Source organism: Mya arenaria, chromosome 3 (assembly GCF_026914265.1).
Source record: "Mya arenaria isolate MELC-2E11 chromosome 3, ASM2691426v1".
Lineage (NCBI taxonomy): Eukaryota > Metazoa > Mollusca > Bivalvia > Myida > Myidae > Mya > Mya arenaria.
The window spans coordinates 39,320,510-39,340,852 of record NC_069124.1 but is presented as its reverse complement, the minus strand read 5'-3'; the positions used below and the strand labels follow the sequence as shown (position 1 = coordinate 39,340,852).

Genomic DNA, 20,343 nt, shown 5'->3' with positions numbered 1-20,343 from the left:
TACAATTCACAAGTGAATGTTCATGTATATATGTACGTCTCAATTTTCACTTCATAATGGAATACTTGTTACTAATGACTAGGTTTCAACAGACATATTGTTTAACGGCGTCTTTTGTTTTTGATTGCCTGGTGAATTTAAATAAAATTGCTTACATGTAACAAAAACTTATGCCTTTCGGATTAAACAATTGATTTATTGATTTATAGGTACCACCATTTAAATTGAACGCGTTTATTCATTTTTAGTAAATGAACAAAAAGAATGTGAGCATTTGTTATAGTTCATTCTGTACTTAAATGATACACAGTAATGTCATGCATTATTTTCGCGTTCATAAATACATACATCAATAAATACTCACTTTAATTATCAAACACCTGTATCGCAATCGTATCAAAATAACTTACACAGCGCATAGCACAAATAAATTATTAGTCAAAACAAATATGAAATGATTAGTTTATTGAAACGTATGAAATACGTTTTCTCTTTCCACGTCTCTCTTTAAGGGCCATTTTTGCATAGTTAATCGTTGCTATCCCGGTTTTCTGAACACTTTCATTCTCAATGTGCATGAATTGTTTCAACTCGCGTTTACTTTTTCCGATGACGGATTGCGCACCTAGTCTCCAAATATCATCGTCGTTAGATTCGTCGTAATATATCCAGTTCTCCGGATAAAACAGGGAATGAAGACTGACAGTTTCAAAGCTGTTTTCATTTTCCTTCGAATACGATACTTGAGAAAGTTCAGTTTTATTTGACGTGGTCTCTACAACTCGTTCATCCAGGTAACTGTTCATGCTTAAACTATCAAGTGGGACTGTTTCTTCGAAATTACCGCGATTGTTTTCTGCGTCATGGATGACCCCTCCAAGTATCGTGACTTGCTTTATTTTTCGATCTTGTTTTGTGTCACCAGCAATATTATATACGGGCTGTCCCGGCTGTACATAAATGTGAACTGTTGACAAACCTTCTTCTGTCTCTTTCTTGATTTCCGATAAAGCGACCCTAGGACTGTCTGACTCGTTAGGGGTTTCATGAGCAATACCTTGTGTTTCAGGATTTTGCGTAACAGGATCAATGGAGAAATTGAATGTGTTTTGAAACAGTTTGACAGGTGATTTGGAACGTTTCCTTGTTGCAAATAGTGGCGGCGTTTTCGGTCGCATCGTGATCTCCCATTTTTGTTGCCAAGCCTGAAAATCACAATAAATGGAATTTGTTGCAAGACGTTGTTTTTTCTACGAGTAAATGAATGTTTATGTTCTCTAATTACAAAATTTATTAAAAGAAAGCAATCTAAAACCATGGAAATATCAAGTTCGCATTGCACGCAAAGAAACCGTTCACCAAAGCAATTGTGAGACATTATAAAAGATATGTTACAGTTTCAATATAGTAAAAGAAAAGAACGAAAATCACTGCAAAATATATTTAGCCACTCGTGGATTTGTGTTATGTACCATTTCACATTAATCATCGAAATGAGGTTCTGCCGGTCGTACTAATTTTACTTTGTCTTTTTTGTGTTTTTTCCTCCTTTGTTTCTTTGCTCGGTTTATAATTTCCAAGCTGGTTGATTTCGTTACACCAAAGTCATCAGTGTTGTTCAACCCAACACCTATAGGCCTAGCTCTGTATTTTAGATAATTCAGGTCTTCTCTTGCGTCACTTGTCACTTTTGATGCTTTGAGAAACCATTTTGTATCCTTCTGCTTTGGTAATCCCGGAATCAGATTTTTAAATGTCTGTAACGTTTCCTCGGGAGGTTTCAAATTTTCCACCAACCAAGTTGGATCGTCGAATATGCTTGCATTTGAAGCGCTAAGGTGACTAATTCTACTAACATTATGCAGTGAGTTTTGTAACCTAATATCACCTACCGAGGCCGTGCTTCTGGTGAAAGGTCGTAGAGTATACACGGACATTTCACGACTCGACAATCGGTTTGAGTCAGGATAAAGCTGTAACCGTTTTGAATGTCCTGTTTTGTTTGAAATTCGCGATGAGGTGTTTTCTCTGGATAGTGGATTTTCAGTAATTGTATCAAGCCGTTTTTCTAGCAGTGGCAAAGGTGGTTCAACTGAAACCGGACTTGTTTGACTGTCTCCAAATTTCCCTGTGCTTTCAGGTATCTTTGGTGAAGCATGAGATCGAGGCAAAACATTTGCTCGCGTACTAGGGACGTCTTCTCTCTGTTCGGCCGTTTGATCCTTTGGGAAGTTATGGTTCGCCCTCGGGCAAGGCGAACTTGCAAACGGTATGTCGATACTCTCCGGAAGTGAAGATGATAGTGTGTATGCTTTGTCAAGTTCCATTAGAGGGATATCTATGGCAACACTGCCTGTACTCGGATATTTCTTGCTGCGGCTCAGTGAATCGTCCCATCGTGGGGATTTTTCCCACTTCTTCTGCCAGGCCTTTAAAATAGCATAATAAAATATTAACTTGATTAAATTATTTATTAAGTGTCGGTATGAGCATATCTTAATAAACAAAAAAAGTTACGATGTACTTAAGCCTTAAAACTTCTCCCGTTAGCAGTCTTAGTCGCGGTAGCTTACACTTTCACTCTCGTAGTAAAGCAATTGAACTCGATACTTAACATAGTCTACATACTGCTTTCTTTGGTGGCTCGTACATATCTCCAACTACTGCCTTGTTCTTATTCCCGTTCATCAAGCCAGTTAGTACCTCACCAGTGCTTTGCTTGTTTATCACGTGATCAACCTTTTCAGCCGAGCTTGCATGGCCTAGTGAACGAGGCGTGTACTCTGTTACTGATGGTTTCTTTTTTATTCGTTTCTTGGCCTTCGGTGCCTCTTGAGACTTTCGGAAAACTTTGAGGTACAGGATAATGATGATAATGGCGATTATTAGTATGCCAATGATCACGCAAACTACGATAATGACAAATGTGTAGTCGGTCTTCTTTTCTTCCTGATACACTGCAATGAAGAGCAAATACGTGTCTCGGATGTTTCTGAACCAAAAAAAGAACAGCAGCATTATACATACAGAAAAGCATTGACTCTTTAATACACGATGCTGGACACTAAAGTCACTTCGAAAAACAACCATAGAAAATTTTAACGGCGTTCTATAGTATAAAAAGTATTTCTAGTAATACAATTGAAACTACAGAGACAAACCCAGCAGCCAAAGCTTTAAAAACTGTTTAAAGGCACAATGCTAATGCCTAACAGACACTCAAAGCAATGTTTACATTTGTCTTCCATGTAGTAGGTAACTCCTGGGGGATCTACACTCGTCGGAGTTTGCCAGGTATGACAGGACTTTGGATATTCTGTTGCTTTAAGTATAGCCCCATCTTTACTAACGACCTGGCATTTTAAACGATGTTGCATCAAAGTACATACAGGAATATAAGTTTACTCAAATAGTCGGCAGTTGTTACCGGAAAGTTCGTGCGTATTGCCGAAAAATATATTTTACGAATTGAATTCGAAACGAATTCTCATAGTTTAGGTTTAAAAAAGAAATTTCAACGATACTACTGAGGTTAGGGGTTGGATTACGTGTTATTTTAAATAAATGATCGATTGCTGCGACAATTAAAATGGGACTTTATAATAATTACCATGCAAGTAAACCTGAAGGTTGATATCTCGTCCACAATCGTGTCGTTGTTGTATAGGGTGACGTAGGTGTAGTCCAACGTAGTTGAATACAGACATTGAAGTAAACCGCCGGCTAAAATATAAAATGAGCGAAACTCTTAAATTGTGAAATAAAAAACATAAACTCGCACTCTTTACACGCATTGGTTATTATAATTAATGATTTATTTGAACTTATCCTGAATTGCATTGGTCATTTTATGTACACTAACAATACTGACAAGGTAGAATAAACTGAAGTCAAGCCTCACAATTGAGAATGCCACTTGCGCAGGAGGAGTAGTTAAAGACAAGCCAAGCTGACGTTCGTCCATCTAATGTAGAGTTAGAACAGTTGGTAATGGCACTGCTGTCAATGTCAACATTGAACAGAGATTGCAAACCTCCTGGACATGATGTGAATGCGCTCGAAACAGAATCTAAAATAGTATTAAACATGAAAATGGTCAAAATGTAATATTCTGCGATATTTAAAAAAACTCAACACACGACCTTGATAAATTACTGGGGTCAGCATTTTTCGTTTGTCAAATGTTATTTTCGAAGAACATCTATCGCTTTTTAAAATTAACTTCGTGTATAAAAGGCCTAGTTTATGTGTTGGTAACGTTTCTTTTTATTAAAAACGAAACTATTGCAAAAGTCAGATTAACTTAAGTAATTTAAAAACTTATTCAACTTGACTCTTTTAAATGAATTTCCCTATTTAGTTTCGTATACAAATTCTGTTAGAGTATTACATGTTGTTTACCATGTCAGTACCTGCTTTGATTAGTAGATCGTATTCGCCACTGGACCTGTTGTCAGATCGTGCGCATACCTCATCCATAGTAAACGTACTTGCCGCACTGCTGTAAACTCGCACCCCAGAATTCTCATCCAGATCTAAGAAATATGAAAATATAAAAGGAATTCAAAACTATCTTCTGACTTTGCTGGCTAGTGTGCATGCATATTAACTTTTGTATATTAAACGTATTCCTAAAACCGTTACAAAGTGTAACGTGCGACGTTAACAAACACCAACAGATCCCTTTAGAGAAAAGCATGCTCGATCTTGAAGGGGTCCGCTGGTCTTTATATACAGTTAATTCTCAATCTACACAGGTTCCGGACTTTGCTAATTTGCATATTACCAACCATGTAAACATACATACTATGAACGTACTTCCGTCTATAACGGAATGCTATATTATGAACGAACATCCGCCGCCTACAGCGGACCGTTACAGCACATCCGCCGCCTACAGCGGACCGTTACAGTTTATCTACACAAACAACATAGCATGTATCATTAATACAGTGAAAACTGCAGGGACAAGCCAAGAAGTTGATAATAAAAAATAGACCCTGTTTCGAACACAAGGCATGGTCTCAAACGACAGTGAGCAGGAGGCATACACGTATAAACAATACATAATGACTTACTTCCGTCCAGCGTTAAAACGTATTTCACCGTCGAAATTTTGGTAAGATCCATGCATAGATACACAGTAATTGATACTTGGCTTAAAACGTCATAAGAGGACCTAGACAAATCGGAAGAAAACAGTAAAATACCCGTATAAAAACAGTTAAAATTGAACATTCAATTATTGGAAACAAATTATATTCTTCTCGTGTAAGATTTTGCGAAAAATATAAACCATTACAATTCAGGACAACAGTCAGTGGTTCTAAATCTTTTATTTAAAAAAAAATGTACTTACGAAGCTACATATTGACTTCCTGAAGATTCAAAGCATGTAAAATCCAAAGGCGTTATGGATAGTCCGGACGTAAACCCTGTAAACGACGTTGAGTTGAACGTCAACGTGCCGTAACTGGTGCTGTACCAGTCTCCCAACAGATCCGCCGGAAAGTTGCATGCACCGTAGCACAGATGGACTAACGCCAGACAACATAATGACCCCAACGCAAAAGCCATTTTAATCATTGACTATAGCATACTGCAGTAGTGATATTAGTTATTCAAATATCATCATTTATACCTATGTTTTGTCTACAGTTTAACTGACATCTTTCTTACATTTTGGAAGACGGACAATTTGTATAAATTCCTATAACACCATTGTTTATTTAAAACACACATCTACAGAAATTCAATGAATAATTTTTTAAACACCTTTTAGTAATATTCGTTCGATACCCATATCTCATGATAAATGAAGCGTTAAATTAAGACAAAGGTAAAGCCTAGCCAGGACTTTAAACCATATATATTAATGAATCCTTTCAATTTTAAGTGGTATATAAATCACACCAAACAATGGATATCTGGTTTTACTGCATACCACATGATAAAGAAATCAAGGACAATCAAACATGGTTTTAAATATGTTTTATTCGACAACAAGAACTAAAAATATCCATGGCAAATTCAGGCAGTCTTCAGAAGATATTACAGAAAATATTGTATCACAGCACACTTTAGTATCAACGGCACACAAATACCATGCGTTACTTGCATAATTATACTTTATGAATTAGAAATGCAATAAAGTGAAAACTGAAATATTTAAGACAAAGGGTCTAGTAAAGCATCATGTCCATTTGCACTGAGAGTGTGAAATTCTGATTGCCTTCATATATGGAGAAAAACACAAAAGCATTACTGATATCGAGTAACGTATTTGTTCAACAATTAACAATTGAATAATTCGGAAACAACGAAATAACAAAAGGCTTATATATAGAGAGAGATAAAAACACTCCACAGAAACAAAATTAAACACCACAAATGGAACATAAACAACGAGCAATGCACCTCGAATATGGCATCACGAACATGACATCACTCTCTAAAAACCTCATCAACCCGAAGACTTGCTTTGCTCAAGAACATCGACTTATTAAAGATCAATCGACTACTCGTTGGTCTTGGTTCCACTTCATATAACAGTTCTACTTTAGCTGGAGGTTCAAGAATTGGTTCAACAGCGTGCTTAAGAATTTTAGGCTTTCTCGCAATGAATGAATGATCTAAGAAATCAGGTTTTGTTTCAGATTTTCCAATATATTCAGCATTTGTCAAATTGTTGTCTACAACATTTCCGCTTAAATAAGCAGAGTCCGCGCTACTTCGGTCTTTTACATTTCCTTGTGATTGTTTACTTAAACACGACCCGAACTTTGATATCTTACCATTTTTGACCAAACCTTTAACATCTCCCTTACCACCTTTACCTGATCGGTTACTGGCATCCTCGTCTGATGTTATTCCTGTATTGCTTTCGATTGTTAAATCACCCATCCCACTATCGCTATCACCTTCCACTTCCTGTCCTTGCTCTCGTGCAACATTCCCCGCTTTACCTTTCATTTTTGCAGCAACACTTTTGCCTTGTCTTTGTTTGTTATCAGCTGTCTTTTTTGCACCACTTTTCTTTTTTCCAGATCCATCATTTTTGATATCATCCCGCTCACTCTCCGGAGTTTGTTCTTCATCATTTACCGATAAAACTCCTTTCTGTAAACGCTTGTGTCCTTTACCTTTTATCTGAGTTTGGTCTTCAATTGCTTCGTTGTTTGCACCTTTTGATTTCTTCTTTGCTCGCCGTTTGTTGCATTTTCTAGCACGATCATCTTCGCTTTCTTCTATTGTGATAACGTTTTCATTATTTTTATCCAATATATTTTTCTTCAGACTGCGTTTTCCACCCGTTGGCCGTGTATCTTTTGTGTCAACAACAAGTGGTATTCCATCTTTTGTAATGTTCTTCTGATAGTAGTTCTCATCGCAAGATTCGAGTTCGTCGATTGACAAAGTAACGGTGGATGATTCAGTACTTGCACTGGCGATTTTTGTCCGCCTTAAACAGCGACAGCGTGTTTTATGGATCACGCAGACGACAATGATAATGCACGCTATAAATCCCAGGGCACCAAGGATAATTGCAACAAAAAACATAGTCTGTGATCCTGATTGCACCCCATCCTCTGCAAAAAATATATAATACCAAATATTTGATATTGGGGTGCGTTGCTTAATCTGTTTGTTATTGAGCATCATACAACCAAATGCTATGAAACGGTACATCAGCATAGATCACCACATAGGTCTCCGTATCTAGATTTTTTCAGCCTAGCGGATCGTGATATGCTGGATAGAAAATCTGCATGATAAAAAAAAACCTGGAGGAAGGGCTGAACCTTTCCTGCTCTTTTCATGTAGATAACTTATTCTATTTCTAGCCGGATAGTGTTGTACTGAAGCAGGTTGATGCTTATGTAAGAGGGCTCTGATATTTTTAGTAGCGCTATTCCTATGCAAATCGCCGCTCTTGAAAAATTAAAATGTGTCGTCTTACATATTTCGAGCGCTCGTACAATCTACACTGACACATGAATGTACTGCAAAAATATTTAAACAAACATGTTCTCACTCATAAAGCATATGATACCAATATCGATAGGAAACCCGTTTTGTACGTAAACGACACACAAAAAATGTACTTACGACACGTTTCTGAAATGGAAAAGGAGTAGAGTTAAACTTATTTTAGAACAAACAGTGTAATTAAATCAGAATTTAATACAGCAGGTAAAACACTAGAATAGCATTGAAATTACGAAAAAGTATCAAATACAAACCTTTTATACATGATAAGTAATAAAATCAAAACATAAGTATACATGCGATCAGTTTGAATGTTATAAATATACCGCAATGAGACGTGTACAGAAGCCGAAATAATTTAATCGTGTTGAGTTAGATCACAAATTAAATGGAAATAAAGGGACACACACACACACACACACACACACACACGCGCGCGTCCGCACACACATACACACACACACATACACGCGCACACGCACACGCACGCACGCACGCACGCACGCACGCACGCACGCACACACACACACACACACATTACACACACACACACACACACACACACACACACACACACACACACACAAACATACACACACACACATACATACCAGACATGCAGGCATGCAGACAGACAGACAGATAGACAGACAGATAGACATACATACATACCATAAGTGCGTGCGTGCGTGCGTGCGTGCGTGCGTGCGTACGTACGTACGTGCATACATACATACATACAATCCTATCAATATCAATTAACTAGCTTCGTCAATAAATAAACAGATGTTCTGTGAAATATGAGTTTACGAGGTGGGCATATATACATTGTATCAGGTGTTACAGTCTTAATCATAACTTCAAATGTGGACCTATATTATTTATAATACCTGATATAGAGTTGTATGTTACCACAATTCCCGGGCTACTTATGGTTGTAGAAGTTTGTTCCTCCTGACAAGACCCGGGATATACGGTGGCTTCGACATTGTCCCCCGTCTTTTTATAGGCCTACATAGAGAGGATGGAAACAGTCAAACTATCATATTCATTCGACGAAGGAAGTGTCTCATTCAAGTTTGGTAGAAAGTCATCGCAATCAATGAAATCATAGACTCGAAAATGACCGATACTTAGTTTTGTGAATGTTAATTGTGTATAATAGTTTGGTATCATTTATGTTAAGTACAATAATATATACAACTTATACCGAAAACAAATATGAAAGACACCCTTTTTTGGCCTTGAAATATTGCTAAATAGGCAATTGGTGTACCATTTTAATTGAAATATTTGAACAAAAATGCATAATGAAATATCCCTAGATGTATTGTATTTTCGATCAATTACTTTTACATATAAGTATTCAGCAATCAAAACTCGTTTAAACGAAACCATACTTATATTTGGTCAACAGCCATCAAGCTTTAACTTCTGTTACATTTGTGCTTCCATGAGTTGTTTTTTTAATCATGCATTTTATAAACGCATTATGCAAATGTATTATCTGACTCACATAACAGTTTATTCTATTAAAGCCGGTTTTCAAGGTAACGTCGTTATTCCAAACATGTAGGTACGTTGTTTTTGCTGTTTCGTTGGTGAAATATAACAGACATGTGCTGCTACCGTCCGCTGCATTTAAATGAAATAATGAAGAAATCATACATACACTGCAATGAGGTATATCCAAGCGCCACGGAATATTATATATAATAAGAAGAATCCGTTGTTTGGATCTTGCTTTGCAATGTCAGTTCTTGTTTTATTAATTATACATTTCATTACTGTTGTTTTAACTGTGTATATGTTTTATTTTTTAGATTCGTTTCATTCCTTTGAATGTTTTTATTAAAGAGTTACTACATGTATTTTACTGTTACTTACCAGCAATCATCAACGATGAATCGCAAGAGTCGTCGTAGACGTGTCGAAAATCTGTTCTATCCGTGCAGATGTCAAGGCTGTTATTAGAGCATGCCTTTGTTCCGTCTGCCGACGTCAGACTGCCATTTGCAAACTCATGAAGCAGCTCGAAAGGGCATGTTGCCTCTGCCAGATGGCTGTCCATAGCATCTAAAAAGTAAAAGTAGAACTGGCTGTAATAAATTTGCAGTGTACAACTGGTCATCTAGCTTTCTTGAAAATGTACACTAATGGTATTTTGACTTGTAAAACCATTGCTTGTGTCAATGACTACTAGTTTTAAATATCCATCAGCATACCAAAATATCAATCTTGCACCTGAAAATTGATTTCTTTGGAGCACAGAAATACAAGATGATCACAAGATAAATTAAAATAAATGGCAAAACTGTTCAATGACACGATTGGCAATGTAATCTCTTTCCTATATTTCCAGCCGATGAAGTCGCCTTTTGACCTTTAATAAGTACCACTCTTAATCGTTAAGAAATGTTACTAACATGACGTCATAATTGTATTTCCCGCCTGCTGAATACATGTTAAAATGTAATACAGCTAGAACATATTATGCTATTAGCTAGGAAGGGCCCGCTCATCCGCCCTTTTGATTATTAAGATATAATATGTTTTACGACGACTACACTGTGAACGAAGACGCCCACCTTCTTTAATCAATGTGTTAAATGTTCCAGTTGCATATGGTTCGTCCCTCGTGCACGCGATGTCCAGATCCACCGTCCCACCAGAGGCAACAACGTGCACTCTTTTCTTAGCTATTGGCTCGTGCTCTAAAGAAAAAAATGACATTGCCAAGTAAACGGTTGTCTTAAGCTGTAAATGTTACTTGAAGCGATTTGAGCTACTACACTAGAAAAGCTTAAAGCGGATTGTAATCAAGAGCTGCCCTGCGTTCAGAAAAATTGTTTGCTGCTAACGTTTGGAATTCGGTTCTCCGCTTGTAGAGTATGCACTGTGACAAGGATACGAAACAAACAGTTTGCTAAAGTTAGTTGATGTAAGTGAATGTTAGCCTTTACCTAACTCATGTTCGGTTCTAGCGGTGCTCTAGCAGTTGAAACAATTGCAAACATTTAAAACAGCTGTCTATTTAAAACATTTAAAAAAATATACTAGTAGTTAACATCTTCCAATGGGGATTTGACCCAAGACATTAAAATTAAAAAAAATTTTTTTTAAAAATAGCCTAAAAACAACAAAACTGTTTACCAGTGTATGCCCGGGTCACTTACTTGATCCTAGATGATACCAGAACTTGTAGCTCGAGATCTGGTGCAGCTCCAAACATAGGTACGCGTCAAAGGTAATGCCGAATGTCTCAAATGTCTCGGTTGCCCTGAGAATATAGGAAGATATTTGGGAAGAATTATTGCATTGTTGTTTCTTATTTGATTAAATGTTAGCTGATTGGCGGATCCCAATTACTCGAAACGTCTTAAGACTGACAGCTTTAAGTATAAAATTCCATTTTGCCAAATTACTTGCTAAAGTTGTTATCATAGTTTATCATGAGTATCATTAAAATAATGTTCTTTAACATCCCAACATTTGATACTGAGACTGAAATCGTGAGGTTATAAGGGGCTTCTAACATAAGATATAATGTAGTTTTGGGCATGTTGATGTGGTAGACATTATTTTGGTTCATGGACTTAGCATTAGTTGAGTTGCGGTTCATTTGGGTTCGAAATGGTCTTGCTGAAATATTTGAGGAACTATGTACAAATACTCGACTCCAGTCCACAACTAAGGCTTTGACTAGTTAGTTAGTTGAACACACAGGCTAGTTCAAAAGGTTTTCTATAATGGTTGGCAAAATTCCTCCTATAGTTAATTGGGAAAAAAAATGTCACCTATACTCACTTACATAGATATATGAATGTTGTCAAAATACAACATAAAGGATTAACAAGCATTATTTACTCTAATACTCACTTACATAGGTATATCAATGTTGTCATAATACAATATAAAGGATTAACTAGCATTCTTTACTCTATTAAATACTAGGTACTAGATAAACGAATGCTTTCGAAATACAACACAAAGGATAAAATACCATAATTTAGTATAATACTCACTTCAATAGATATCTGAATGATGTGGCGTTGTGTGTCTGGCACTGAAAGTCGAGCGATTCGACCGTACCAGGAATAACGTAGGGGTAGGCAACAATCGTGTCATCTGTGTAGTTGAGCGCGCCCAGCTCTGAGCTAACCCAGGTACCGCGTAGGGAGGCCGGTAATGTGCACTGGCTAATTACTGGGACTGGAAAATAAACGAGCACCGATTCCTCGATGGAGTAGTGACTCTTCCAACATAACTGTGCATATGACATTTTAAGGTATTCCTAAACATCTCAGATGGTGTCCCCTATACATAAGCAATATCAAATCAAAATTTGAAATACAGGAAAAAAGAATTTTCGAAAACAAGTTAACATATTTAATGTATATTGTTTCATATCTAGTAATATTAAACACTAATAGCATTCGTATCATATTGAATTTAGGCGCAATACATGAAAACCCTTTAATGAAAGAGAACCAATGTGCAAATATTGCAACAGTATGTGTTTTCGTTTGTTTTGGCATCACTGCTGTTAAAGCTGATACATGATTAAATGTCCCATGAATCTTAATTTCGTTTTTTGTAATGAAAGAACATAGACGAAGTTGAAACATTGGTATTGATATATTGCCAAAATGAAAGAAATAGTATGGAAGCGTATATCGTATATATTTACGTTTGTCGCCTTGATGAGTTATACCACGGCATATTGCCAAAGTTATATCGAAATGTTGGTAAGTTTTTTTGTAAAAAAAAAAACTAGTTGAAAATGCAATGTCGACTACCTTTATATCTTACGAAGTTGACATATTCATAACGAGTTAACCTGATATTTCGATAAAACATATGTCAACATATCAAGTGTGATGTTATAACTCGTCAAGTGGTCTTATGTCCAAGTCGACAATAATACATACATGATCACATTATCAGTATAAACGATAGACGCTTCCATAGAATAGCTTACTATTTTGAGTGTTAGATGCACAACTTATTTATACAAGAGGGAAACATAAAACGATCTCATTTAAAAGAGACATTGATTAAATTGAAATCCAAATAAAATAAATTTCATTTATATTTGGAACCAATGAATAGTATATTGTATAATTGAGCTGGCCCTGTAATGCTTATAGGTTGAAATATGTATTTTCTTTGTTTGATTTTAACAAAAAGATGATGAATGCAAATGTCTCTTAAAATCGTTCGTTCTATAATTATGAACAGGCGGGGGGATAATGGGTGCATAAAGGATAAGGTTATTTGTTGATCAGTTTGGCCGATTGTTCAATACTTCGTTAAAGCTAACAGCGTGATTAACGACATCGTCGTTACCTTTTCAACATGAGCTATTTGATGATGTGCACATGTGTTTACAACTGAAACAGTTATTTCAAATCTTGATAGAAATAGAGGGGATCACAAGTGTACAGGGCACACAAGTGAACAGGGCACACAAGTGAACAGGGCACACACGTGTACAGGGCAGTAACGAATTGCAAGTTAACAACGATGACGTTAACAACTCTGTAAACTTTAACAAAGTTCTCAACAATCTGCCCCTTAAAAGAGTACCATTATTGAATTCTGAATAAATGTAGTAGATGATTACCTACGGACATAAGAAACGATTCGAACTTCAAGATGTTGTCATTAACTGTCCATTAATCATGACTGAGGGAAACACGATATATTTCAGATTAACATTTATAGGGAAATGACGACGGTAAATTAATAGAAAAGTTATTCTAAAACACATTCAGATTTTTATTTATCAACATGCATGACAGGGGGGACTAAATATAATGTTTATTTCGTAAGTTCATGCTATAATTCTACAGACAAAATAGCGTAAATGGAAAAGTGTGGCCATATTTCATCTTTGTTCGTGACAGTCCTTTGTCATCCATCCATTTTGTAATAATTGTCCGCCGAAATCACTATAACTTTCAATTATTATTCATGTCCTATTCAATTGCCATTAGTTGAAATATGATCCAGCTTTGAATCTTGATAACATGATAACGCTGACAAGCTTTATTCTGTTTGCTCTAACAGGAATCGTTTACATGTTTTTTTTATTGGCGACAATCGTTTTCAAACTTTGTTAAAATTGATTTATTTTACCTACTTTTAACAAACACTGAACAGCGACTTGCTGATTACAACATACGTTTGTAAATTTCAACCTCACGTTTTTATGCATCGTTCATGACTGTCACTTCGGGGTCGGATCCAGGATATGAATTTAGAGTGGGTGTAACTTTTGGGCGTAACCTTTTGACTTGCGCGCTCCACCAGAACCAAAAAATATATGTTTTGAAGTGTTGGCCCCAGGGGTGTTTGGGGGTAATCCCCCATTAATATATATTTTAGCTATCTCTAGTCCGAAATGATGCATTTGGGGCGTATTAAATTACTCTTTTTTTCTATGTTGAAATAAAAAGTAAACTTTAAACGATTTTAGGTGGGAGAGGTGGTAGAGGGGCTCTGGATGCCCCCCCCCCCCCGATCCCCTAGGAATTATTCACTTGCACCTCGAGTTGCGAAGTACGATTACTTAGTTTCGAATCCATCTTTCTGTTTTTAACTAAAGTTTCTCATATTTTCATTTCATAGATTTGAGCAACGTCATGGATGGTTACTCAGGACCATTGAGGTGGGGTTTTTCGCAGCATGGTGTTGTTGTTGTTATTGTTTATGAGTTTATAAAGATCTGCCCTCGCCCACTTCACAGTTGAACGGCTTGACCCCACCGTGAGTCCCATCACGACTTTATATACAGTACGTGTTTTCAAATGCCAAAAGGGACACGAGCTATATAACCGTTGGAGTGGGGGTCAAGTGTGGCAGTGCTATACACTGGTGCACGTTAAAGAACCAGAGTATCTCTAACCAGCGTTACATCCTGTCTGTGAACTTACTATGGCCAACATCTTAACAAGACTGATACTCTCACTTTGTCCGATGGGTGACTTCGTAAATAAGACGTACATGCCCCAATTTATAAGTGACTCCAATTCCCAGTCAAACTGAGGCTACTCTAAACTAATTTAGTAATAGATTATTCAACTCAAAATGTGGTCCTATCAATAAACCCACCACATCTTTTTTTGGAGTTTTTTTCTGGACTTGGCATTAATGATATCAGATTTTTTATTGTTACATGCCAAATTTATCATTATATGATCATGTATTATATTTGAACAAAAGTACGTGTATGAGGGTTTTTTGCTGAGCATTTGTCGCTATGATGTTTCTGTGTTGTGCTCTATATGTTTGCTTTGCATAAATAAACGATGCATTAGAATATTAGTCTTCAATAGCATTAAAGCGAGAACAAAATCGATATTTCTTAACAATTCCGTTACTTGTGTAATTGGAGAAAAATACATACTTAATAACACAATATGAATGGAATGAGATGTTTTAGTAATAAACTATTTGACGTTACATATACCATAATTATAAAATTGAATTTTTTTTTTTATTTATTTGTTATTTCAGACATGTTAACCTCAGATAGTGCCAGAGAGGTAGATTAGGGTCCCAGAGAGGTACATTTGGGTCTCCATAGGGGCAGTTTTGGATCTCAAGAGAGGTAGATTTGGGTCTCCAGAGAGGTAGATTTGAGTTTCCATAGAGGTAGATTTCGGTTTCCATAGAGGTAGATTTGGGTTTCCATAGAGGTAGATTTGGGTTTCCATAGAGGTAGATTTGAGTTTCCATAGAGGTAGATTTGGGTTCCAGAGAGGTTCATTTGGGTTTCCATAGAGGTAGATTTGGGTTCCAGAGAGGTTCATTTGGGTCTCCAGAGAGGTAGATTTGATTTTCCATAAAGGTAGATTTGGGTTTTCATAGAAGTAGATTTGAGTCCCAGAGAGGTAGATTTGAGTCTCCATATGGGCAGTTTTGGATCTTGATAGAGGTAGATTTGGGTCTCCAGAGAGGTAGATTTGAGTTTACATAGAGGTAGATTTGAGTCCCAGAGAGGTAGTTTTGAGTCTCCATATGGGCAGTTTTGGATCTTAATAGAGGTAGATTTGGGTCTCCAGAGAGGTAGATTTGAGTTTACATAAAGGTAGATTTGGGTTTCCATAGAGGTAGATTTGAGTCCCATAGAGGTAGATTTGAGTCTACATATGGGCAGTTTTTGGATCTCAAGAGAGGTAGATTTGGGTCTCCAGAGAGGTAGATTTGGGTCTCCAGAGAGGTAGATTTGAGTTTACATACAGGTAGATTTGGGTTTCCATAGAGGTAGATTTGGGTCCCAGAGAGGTTCAATTGGGTCTCCAGAGAGGTAGTTTTGATTTTCCATAGAGGTATATTTGGGTTTCCATAGAGGTATATTTGGGTTTCCATAGAGGTAGAATTGGGTCCCAGAGAGGTTCAATTGGGTCTCCAGAGAGGTAGTTTTGATTTTCCATAGAGGTATATTTAGGTTTCCATAGAGGTTGATTTGGGTTTCCATAGAGGTAGAATTGGGTTTCCATAGAGGTAGATTTAGATTTCCAGATAGGTATATTTGAGTTACCATAGAAGTAAATTTGGGTTTCAATAGAGGTAGATTTGGGTTTCCATAGAGGTAGATTTGAGTCCCAGAGAGGTACATTTGGGTCTCCATAGGGGCAGTTTTGGATCCCATGCGAGTTAGATTTGGGTCTCCAGAGAGGTAGATTCTGGTTTCCATAAAGGTAGATTTGGGTCCCAGAGAGGTACAATTCGGTCTCCAGAGAGGTAGATTTGATTTTCCATAGAGGTAGATTTGGGTTTCCATAGAGGTAGATTTTGGTTCCGGAGAGGTTCATTTGGGTCTCCAGAGAGGTAGATTTTATTTTCTATAGAGGTAGATTTGAGTTTCCATAGAGGTAGATCTGGGTTTCCAGAGAGGTAGATTCGGGTTTTCATAGAGGTTGATTTGGGTTTCCATAGAGGTAGAATTGGGTTTCCATAGAGGTAGATTTAGATTTCCAGATAGGTATATTTGAGTTACCATAGAAGTAAATTTGGGTTTCCATAGAGGTAGAATTGGGTTTCCATAGAGGTAGAATTGGGTTTCCATATATGTAAATTTGGGTCTCTAGAGATTTAGATTTGTGTTTTCATAGAGGTAGATTTATGGTTCCATAGAGGTAGATTTAAGTCTCCAGATAGGTAGATTTTGGTACCATAGAGGTAGCATTAGGTCTGCAGACAGGTAGATTTTGGGAGCTTAGAGGTGGAGTTCAAGATTGCATTATTTTTTATGTATTTGTGTGTGTATGATGTACCTAGTTAATGATTTTACCCTCACGTGTAGTGATCTATTTCTATGCATAACCTCCACAAAAAAAACAACAAAAAAAAACACATTTTTACACAAGTATTTTTTTTTTCTCATTTCGACAAGTCTACTCAATTTTTGTTGCCTATAGAATATGATACGTATGATATATCATTTGTTTCTAATTGATGTAACGATGCAAAATTGTATAAAACAACGTAAGTTGAAACAAACGCTGTTTCGTTCTGTTCACTTCAATGGCTCCATTGCCGCGCTTATGACATAAACACATTTAAGTTCCAAATAGTTCTCATTTATGTGGGCATCTTTAATAAACACCTCTTTTATCAATAAAAGTAGTATTCCTTTTGTCCGCCCATTTTTCATATTGATCTAAGATAAAAGTGTCAAAAAGTGCACTTACCTGGTAATAACAGTACATAGACACAAAACAAATAATCTAGCATTAATCCTCCCCGCATCGTGATACGATTTAGATCACATCTAAGCATAGTACACATCAACACTCATCACAAATTCTTCTCTATTTTCTCAACCCATTGCGCTCAAACGGCATTCTATGGGTTATTGTATCGAAATTATTTAAATGCGCAAACGTTTGTGCGTCGAACCCGATGCAATCAAAAGACAGTCTCAAAAATCATTCATAAATCTTTTATTTCGCTGAAACTTGTAAAGCTTTTCATTATATTTCTTTTATGTAATAATACTGTCCCTTTTCAAACGAAATTCTGCTCTAACAAATGACTCTTATTACGCATTCAGAATAAGTCTGTTTCTGGTCCAAACATCAATAATTCAAACTTCCCATAGTTACAGCATCAGTTTCGTTAACAAAACATTAAACGGTTTCAAGTTCGTATTAATATGAAAGTGGAGAGCTTAAATGTTATATATCTAAAGAGTTAATTGTACTTAATTGATTATAAAGTTAATCAACATCAGCAGTCTAAATATGTGAGGCTCGTCAAGGGTATTTCAACCTTCAGATGATTCAATGCTTATATATTACAAAATTAAACAAATAAGCACAAATATCGAATAAGCATAAACAGCAGCTACATAAATTATAAAATAAATCAAAATAGTTCATATTGTTATATATTAATTAAAAAATAGTTTTGGGTTGTTTAAACCTGACAATGTTAATGTCACTAATCATGTATAGCAATGTACGCTCTCTTCCGCAAATGTTTGTAATCAAACAATTATATCCAATAAACATATGACATGTTTTTGTGGGTTTTTATGAATATAATTAGACTGGACTGAACTCACTTTATATTGACAATTCTTAAACTTGCTGATGGGTGTGCGCGTGTGTGTGCGCGCGTGTGTGTGTGCGCGCGCGCGAGTGTGTGGGTGCTTGCGTGCGTGCGTGCTCGCGCGCGTGTGTGTGTGTGTGCGCGCCGGGCGTGCGGGCGTGCGTGCGTGAGTGCGTGCGTGTGTGTGAAGAACATGTGTTTGTATAGAAAATACTCCCATTTCATAACAAGAAATCCCATTCAAATTATACAATGACTGGAGTAATAAATCATCTTGATTTCAGTCAAAATAAAAAGTTTATAATAGAATCCGCTTTTTATACGTGTATAGTTATATTTCATGGACTGTTTTAACCAAGATGTATTACGCATATCAACGATACAACAATCCAGATCAATACAAAGTATAAACAAGATTACATGATTATCATCATTTAGATAATTTAGGACTTAGGCATTCTAAAAGTATGGTAGATAATTAAGAATTACCCAGAACGATTATGGTGAGTCTTTCATCTGTTTCGATTGAAACTATTGGTTAAAGGTTGTTACCTAAAATATTGCTATTCAAGCATGGCAGGTGATTTTAAAACTTTATTTACTACAATATATATATTTAAACACTTTTATTTGCACATTACTTTCTTAAATGTGGACGAAGTTTAGTAATAAAAGTAATACTCCAGGGCCTCCTTTATCAAGCAATTCGTCGCGCGTGAGCGTGAAAAACTATTTGCTCGTACGTATTACCCGTTGCTTTCTGCCAAGTTGTTTCTTTTATTGTAGGCAATTTGTTACATACTTGTTTTTTTGTCAATTTCAATGTCTAAGTTTATTTGGCATTTTGTCACAAAAGAGTGTATATTTTGTATGATGAATACGTCCAAAACCGTAAAGAATATACAGCACTATTTAGGCAACACAAATCTAATTTTCTTGTTCGATGGATTTGGGCGGCGAACAATTGGACCGAGCGCTCGCAATAAAATTCATTGTTTTCCATTTTGTTAAAAAAACAATGAGAGGGCGAAGGCGAATTCATTTTAACACTATGTAATATTATATATATATTATTCAACATTAGTCACCCTTTTTAGAGAAAGTTTATGGAAATATTCAATTTTTATATAAAATTATTTCACTCTTTCAGTTTTTTTGTGAAAAATAAGGAGCGGTCGCACGAAAGTAACTAAATTCGGCCTGGTTTTCAACTCATTGTATGTATGGAGTGTGCCAAGTTCTTATCAGAAAGCAGATATACATGTGTTGAAAATACCTTCAATCAACCCTTTCTGCTGTTATCAAGCACTCTTAAGCAATGATAGAGTGACGTAGATAACGTCAAAAAGTGCATCATTGCCAAATTTTTATCATGTGAAAAATGTATATAAAGTGTAGAAGTATGGCGATAAAAAATCAGTAACCAATCCATACTCTTAAACAATCAGGGCCTTTCAAATGAAATCATATTTATTCATAATAAAAACGTTTTGCCTGGATAATCGAAACCTATCATAAAATTTCAAAATGTATATACAGCACGTGATACCAAGTGATACCATTTCCTTGGCAGAATCGTGACTTTAGATATGTAATTGGAAGGGATTTTACAAAAATGAAGGCGCCATGTCAATTCTCAATCTGACTGAAGGACTCGATCTTCCAAGCAGGGCGGTATTTAGGATGGGACTTGGATTGCTGCAAATTGGACAGCCAAAATGCAACCGTGCACAAGTCTATTTAGCATTACTTTGAATGCTTAATCATGTTTTTATAAACGAATATAATGTT

General features: G+C 36.3%; 2 protein-coding genes across 2 annotated transcripts; both read right to left on the bottom strand.

Moving 5' to 3' along the window:
- Positions 1–44: 44 nt before the first annotated feature.
- On the bottom strand, positions 45–17,827 carry LOC128226004 (uncharacterized). Its single transcript, XM_052935895.1, has 18 exons — positions 17,691–17,827; positions 12,015–12,201; positions 11,166–11,269; positions 10,578–10,703; positions 9,877–10,065; positions 9,506–9,624; positions 8,880–9,000; positions 8,110–8,118; positions 6,805–7,589; positions 5,360–5,589; positions 5,079–5,179; positions 4,413–4,535; positions 3,902–4,069; positions 3,611–3,723; positions 3,236–3,353; positions 2,629–2,957; positions 1,893–2,429; positions 45–1,205 (listed from the first exon to the last, which is right to left on the bottom strand). The coding sequence occupies exons 1-18, from the start codon at positions 17,785–17,787 to the stop codon at positions 459–461; spliced, it is 4,203 nt and encodes a 1,400-aa protein (XP_052791855.1). The 5' UTR covers positions 17,788–17,827; the 3' UTR covers positions 45–458.
- On the bottom strand, positions 5,976–7,805 carry LOC128229422 (transcriptional regulator ATRX homolog). The gene has a single exon (XM_052941338.1). The coding sequence runs from the start codon at positions 7,693–7,695 to the stop codon at positions 6,445–6,447; it is 1,251 nt and encodes a 416-aa protein (XP_052797298.1). The 5' UTR covers positions 7,696–7,805; the 3' UTR covers positions 5,976–6,444.
- Positions 17,828–20,343: the final 2,516 nt, after the last annotated feature.